The 6,608-nt window shown below is 38.1% G+C and overlaps 1 protein-coding gene across 2 annotated transcripts in view; it reads left to right on the top strand.

The window, feature by feature from the left end:
* LOC106876991 (uncharacterized) overlaps window positions 1-6,608 on the top strand; it is a 616,967-nt gene that overhangs the window by 23,898 nt on the left and 586,461 nt on the right. For both annotated transcript variants that reach the window (XM_089360189.1, XM_089360188.1), the window contains exon 2: window positions 173-310. In XM_089360189.1, coding sequence (XP_089216315.1) covers window positions 173-310 — 138 coding nt within the window. The remainder of the gene's footprint in view (window positions 1-172; window positions 311-6,608) is intronic.

Genomic DNA, 6,608 nt, shown 5'->3' with positions numbered 1-6,608 from the left:
CTCTCATTCTATTAATTATTCAACACTTTTATCGTAAAATACATGACAAATCTTATTTTCTGTTTATATAACTCTGAGAATTGAATAATTCTGAATTCTATTTAATATTATTGATGCGCAAGTTCTTGTTTTCTCTTTTGCATAATACCATTTTCTTTATTTCCATTTCTAGGCACCACAATTGGATCAGGTCTATTGATTCCAGAGTGTTAAATGGCTTACCAAAATTACGAATGTTGGACTTGAATTTTAATCATATTTATAATATAACTACTGGAACATTCCACGCTGGATTAAATTTACATCAACTGTAAGATTTCTTACCTTTTTTTACTTCCTTTTTTTTAAATCCCTTTCTCTTTTTCAACTCGTATATCTTTGCCATAACTGTCTATATTCACGACCCTCACATTAGGGTCACGTTATTAGAGAGTTGTTCATCAAACAAACCAATGTATCTCTCTCAGATATATTTGCTTTCAGTTTATGTCTTTGAGAAACTAATTTCCCATATTTTCAGACGGTGGGTTAATTTTTTGGCCAGATTCACATTCCTTCTATTACTGTGTCTGGACTAATGCTTCACCATTTCTGTGGTGCCTTCCCTTGATGTCCTAAGCATGTGCTTATTTTGCTTAATGTTTAATCCAGCACTGCCTACACACACACACACACACACACACACACACACCAAAATAACTACCAGTAATATTAGCAGCATTGTTTGTTTAGCTGTGCTTCTTTCCCCAACAAAAAAGTTAACTCTTTTGGCATCAGCATCATCATTTAACATCCATTGTCCATGTTGGCTTGGGTTGGACAGTTTTACAAGAGCTGACCAGCTGAAGCACTGCTCTAATTGTTTGTTTTGTTATGATTTCTATGGCTGGATGCCCTTCCTAACACCAACCACTTGACAAAGTGTATTGGGTGCTCTTTTACATGGCACTATCATGAGATCTTCTTTAAAGGCACCAGCACAGAAGGTCCTGATATGGTGTCAACGTGGGAACTTTTTATGTGACGCCAGCACAGATGCTTTTTACATGACATCAGCGCAGGAGCTTCTTGCATGGCACCAATATGGGCGCTTCATAGGTGCCGCCAGCACAGGTACTTTATATGTGGTACCAGCATGGGTGCTTTTTATGAAGCATCAAAGGAAATGGTTATGGCTGTATGGGTGGTAATTTACTATTTCTCTCATGCAAGTTTTGTTTTGATTTGTGTCCCCTTAAGAATTCTTCATTGTAAGAAGTGTTGTTTTGATATCAGTTCCAGGAGAAAAAGGATAAAAAAGACTGAAGAAGTTTTGTTGTGTGAATAAGGACCCTAGTAATAAAACTACTCCTATTCCATTATTCCTCTCCAACATTGTACCTGGCAGCCACAATTAATTGATTCTGACATTAATGTTGTTTTACTGCAAGGCCCAATTACATACAGATTTATCTGAATTACACTACAACAAATCAACTCTCTTGTCGCACATTCTACTTTTTGCCTACATCCATACAAAATGATATACAAATGATGTGAGATTTTAGCTTCTCTTTCTTTCTTTTTTTTATTTTTTGTTCCTGTTTCTTTTCTTCCCAAATTCTATGTTTGGAGCTCCTTCAGTCACATCTTTCACTAAAACTCAGTACTGTACTGACGAATATAAATGATCTACTTTTTCTTTTTCTTTTTTTTTTTCATTCAATGTGTGGCTGTGTGGGTTGTGTCTGAAGCCTGTAGGCCATACCCTGAGTTTTATCATTCACCCGCCTCTTGTTTTCTTGCATCTTTGTGTGTTTATATATTTGAAAGGAACACTTAAGTGTGTGTTTGTATGTGTGTGTGTGTGTGTGTGAGTATATATATATATATATATATATATATATATATATATATGTAAACACCTTCTGCTGTGAAACCTGAAGCATTGCTAGTTAATATTAAGAGGGCAAACTCCACTGACCCTTAACCAAAGGATACCTCCTACCCCTAGTTTGTTTTCGAAGCCTATTTCAATGGAGCTTGTTAAGATAATCCTCCAAAGAGATTTGTGCTAGAAAGATGAAGTAAATTTTGCTTTCCATCTCTTTCTCCATTTTTATTTATTCATTTTTTTTGTCTGTTTTTGTTCTTTACTTTTTCACATTGTAGTAAACTAATGCTGCTGTTGTGTTAAACAGCAAACACTGGTAGTTGTTGATGCTGTTATGCCACTGCTATCTCCCAACAACACCACCAACCACCACTCCTTATGTATCTCACTCACCTACATCTCCCTCTCTCTTTCCCCCCCCCTCTCTCTCTCTCTCTCTCTCGCCTGTACACAGAACCAGAGAATATACCTCATGCCATCATATAGATACTTCATTCATTATTGTAGTACCACAATTACCCCTCTCCCACACATGCCCCAATGGGGGCAGTTATTTTAAATTTAAACTTTACACCCATTATTTTCAATTCTTTTATTCATTTATTATTCCTCACACACACACACGTCTGAGAATGTTCTTTCACGTTAATTCCAAATCAAAACTATTTTAAATTATATATATATATATATATATATATATATATATATAGTGTGTGTGTGTGTGTATTTATATATAAACAGTAGTACATTGGCCTATATATACATATTTTTATATTTTGTAAGTGTTTAAGAAATTGCCGTGAGATTTATAGGAAATGTTGGTTGCTATTTCTAACAGGTTGAATAACCATGCAATGGTGCCTCTGTTCACTTGTGTGTATACATGCATGCTTGTTAAGTTCCGTATCAGACATTTCAACTATTACATCCCATGGTTACTTTTTCTTTTTTTTTGTTGTGTCGTCATAATGTATCTAGGAGTACATTATCCAATATATCTCCTCTGCTTTAAGGCAACTGGGTATAATTTGAGTGAGATATCTGTACTGTTTCTAGCAGGTGAAGTGACCTCATTGACACCCCCATCATTGGTTTGTACGTAATATGCTTGTACATTTTGGCATAGGTGTGTGTGTGTGTGTGTGTGTGTGTATTTTAGTTAACAAGTTAAATTAACGAACATTGTTCATTCATTCATTCATTCATTCATTCATACAATTACAACACAACTGCCATTTTGAGGCACTTGTACTAAGATAGATTTCAGGAATTACAGTTAATTATTGCTTCGTCTGCATAAAGAGAATTAATGACAAACTCAATATTCAATTTCCTTTTTAAAATTCGGTTCTCCTGGGGAAACAGTGAATATTTCAAAAATTAGATACAAATTTAACAATTTTTTTCATTTTTTTACACACACACACACACACACACACACACACACACACACACATTTATATTTGTTAGTTCATATTTCTCCTGATATTATAATAATAATAATAGTTGTTTGTTATCATTATTATTATTATAGACGTCACACAGTATACAATATCGTGAGGTTGTTGATTGAAGATAGTCTACGGGGGTGGGGGGTACTGTCTGTCATGTCACAACAAGGACCTCAGACGGACAATACTTTACGCAATAAGCATACAGTTCCAAGTCATGCCGACTTTTGCAATACACCTAGATTGTAGGGTATTTCTAAAGATCTCAGATGTTTTATTTTTCAGATTGGGTGGTATTGAACCCAATGCTCCGATGACAATAGGGATAAACTTTGTTTGAATCTCGTTGCTGCCACACCTTAGCAATCTCAATTCTCAGGTCTCCGTATTTATTAACCTTTTCTTTTTCTTTCATGGTGCTATGTTGATCTCCTGGCACTGCCACATCAATTATTAGGCACTCTTGTTTGTCGCTCCTAAAGGTTACTATATCTGGCCTTTGGTGCTCTAATACCTTGCCTGTCTGGAAGTTAAGGTCCCAGAGGATTTTTGCCGTCCCTATTATTCGAAGGATTTTCGAGCGAGATCGTTGCCAGTGCCCCTGGACTGGCTCTTGTGCAAATGGCACATAAAATACACCATTTTGAGCGTGGCCGTTGCCAGTACCGCCTGACTGGCCTTCGTGCCGGTGGTACGTAAAAGCACCGACTACACTCTCTGAGTGGTTGGCGTTAGGAAGGGCATCCAGCTGTAGAAACTCTGGCAAATCAGATTGGAGCCTGGTGTAGCCATCCGGTTTCACCAGTCCTCAGTCAAATCGTCCAACCCATGCTAGCATGGAAAGCGGACGTTAAACGATGATGATGATTATTATTATTATTATTATTACTATTAAGATAGCAAGCTGGCAGAATCATTTGCACGCTGGGTAAAATACTTTACAGTATTTCATCCGTCTTTACATTCTGAGTTCAAATTGCACCAAGGTTGATTTTGCCTTTCATCCTTTCATGGGTCAATAAAATAAGTACCAGTTGAGCACTGGGGTCACTACAATTGAATCACCCCCTCCTGTGAACTTGCTGGCATTGTGTTGAAATTTTAAAACAATATCTGTGTCAGTCATTTTGATTATACTGTGTGTTTTACCTCCAAATGTGTGGAGTTTCTGTTGTTTTTCCCTGACATTAAATCTGTGTTATCGTAAACTAATACCTCAACCGTTTAGAGATGATGTTGTGTAGAGTAAATTTATTGATCCATCACAGCCTTGTTTCTGACCAGCTTTTGTCTGTAGCAATGTCAGTGGACCAGTTTAGATTGTTTTCGTGTCAGGAATGGGGTTACATACAACTTGCTCCCCCACTACAAATGATGGAGGCACTGGCAGGGAGGGGGGATTAGTGGTAATGGTGGTAGTGTTGTCACTGCTGCTGCTGCTGTTACTGGTGTGGTGGTAGTGGGGGATTGTGGTAGTGTAATGGCAGTAGTGGTGGTAATTGTATGATAGTAGTAGTATAGTTGTGGTAGTAGTAGCATTTGTAGTAAGTGAAGTAGTGGTTTTATTAGTTATAATATTATCAGCTGCAGTTGTGGTTGGCTGGGATATAGTATTGATGAGCCGCTGCTGCTGTTGTTGATGATGTGGTGATGGTGGTGGCAGCTGGGTTAAGAGGAAATGGTAGAGGCTGCAGTGGTGGTGGTGGTGAAAGCGAATGCCAAGGGGTTAAAGGCTGTTTGTCAAAGGGCAGATGTAGATATATTGAAGAGATACAGACACAGAAAATGACAAACAGAATCTTAGTGATTTAAGTACATTGAAGACACTTGGAGCATGGCAAACTAAGATTTGGTAACTCTGTTAGCTACAATGATAATGATGGTGATATGATCTGGTTGGTGAGGGCTGGGGCGGGGATGGTAGAAGAAGAAGAAGAAAATATATCATAATACTTCCTGCAAACAAGTAAGGTCACCAAAATAAGCTGCGTTGTGATCCCAGCATGCTGGTATATAAAGGCGTATAAGTTGCAGCGAACTAACTTGATCTACAACATTGAGTCCCCGCAAGAGATATGCTATCTTTGTGTGTGTGGAGCCTATCTTTATCTAGAAATTCCCTGTTAAAAGATTCTTAAGTCAAAGGTTTAACACCTACCTATCTGTTGGCTGTGGGCCCCCTCCCTTTGACACTCACACTTTTATAGTAAATATGAAATGTGTTTTTTTTTGTTTGTTTGCTTGTTTTCCTCCCTGTTCACGCCCTTAATCAATTGGGTTAGTGGGTAGCCAGAGGCAAACAGCTAACACACTTTCCATGGCAAAGTCCTTCTTGATTTTGGAACAAGAGTTATGTGCATGTGAATGTAATTTCTAGTCAAAGGCCTTACTTGACTCTAATAAAGTGGAACAAAAGCTTTTTGTATTGTTAAAACCTACTTCCTTGGATGACCCCCTGATCAAGGAGACTAAGGGAAGTTGTGCCACAAATATGGTCCATGGTCATCATTGTCATCATCATAATATTAATGTCTACTTTTGCATGCTTTGTTAAAACCTACTTCGTTGGATGACCCCCTGATCAAGGAGACTAAGAGAAGTTGTGCCACAAATATGGTCCATGGTCATCATTGTCATCATCATAATATTAATGTCTACTTTTGCATGCTTGTTTGAGTTGAACAAAGTTTATTGAGGCAGATTTTCTATGACCAAGTGCTCTTCCTGTTACTAATCCTTACTTGTTCCAAAGCAAGGTTATATTGTTCCCATGGCCAGGCATGTTTTTGTAGACTATGAGAAATGAGTGACATTCATTTACAACAATCACATGATGTCAGAACGTAGAGACATACATTCTCACACACACAGTTTCAGTTTCCATCTACCGACAAGTTTTGGATTGACCCAGGCACACAGTGGGACCATATCCAAGACCATGTGTTTGGGAAGCAATCTTCTTAATTGCACAACCACACATATGCCTATCAGAATAAATTACATCAAACTTCTGATAGCTTCTGTTTTTGTGTCTGGAATGGAGTGACATACAATGTTGCTCCTTTACTATGAACAATGGATGTGGGCGACTCAGTGGTGGCGGTACTATTGTTGTTGGTGTAGTGGTAGTTGTACCAGATTCCATCTGGTAACAATGGAATCATTACCAAATGGTGCAGGAGTGGCTGTGTGGTAAGTAGCTTGCTTACCAACCACATGGTTCCAGGTTCAGTCCCACTGCGTGGCACCTTGGGCAAGTGTCTTCTACTATAGCCTCGGGCCGA

The sequence above is a fragment of the Octopus bimaculoides genome, chromosome 11 (assembly GCF_046866305.1).
Source record: "Octopus bimaculoides isolate indiv1 chromosome 11, ASM4686630v1, whole genome shotgun sequence".
In the NCBI taxonomy this organism is placed as follows: Eukaryota; Metazoa; Mollusca; class Cephalopoda; order Octopoda; family Octopodidae; genus Octopus; species Octopus bimaculoides.
This window is presented reverse-complemented; position numbering and strand designations above follow the sequence as displayed.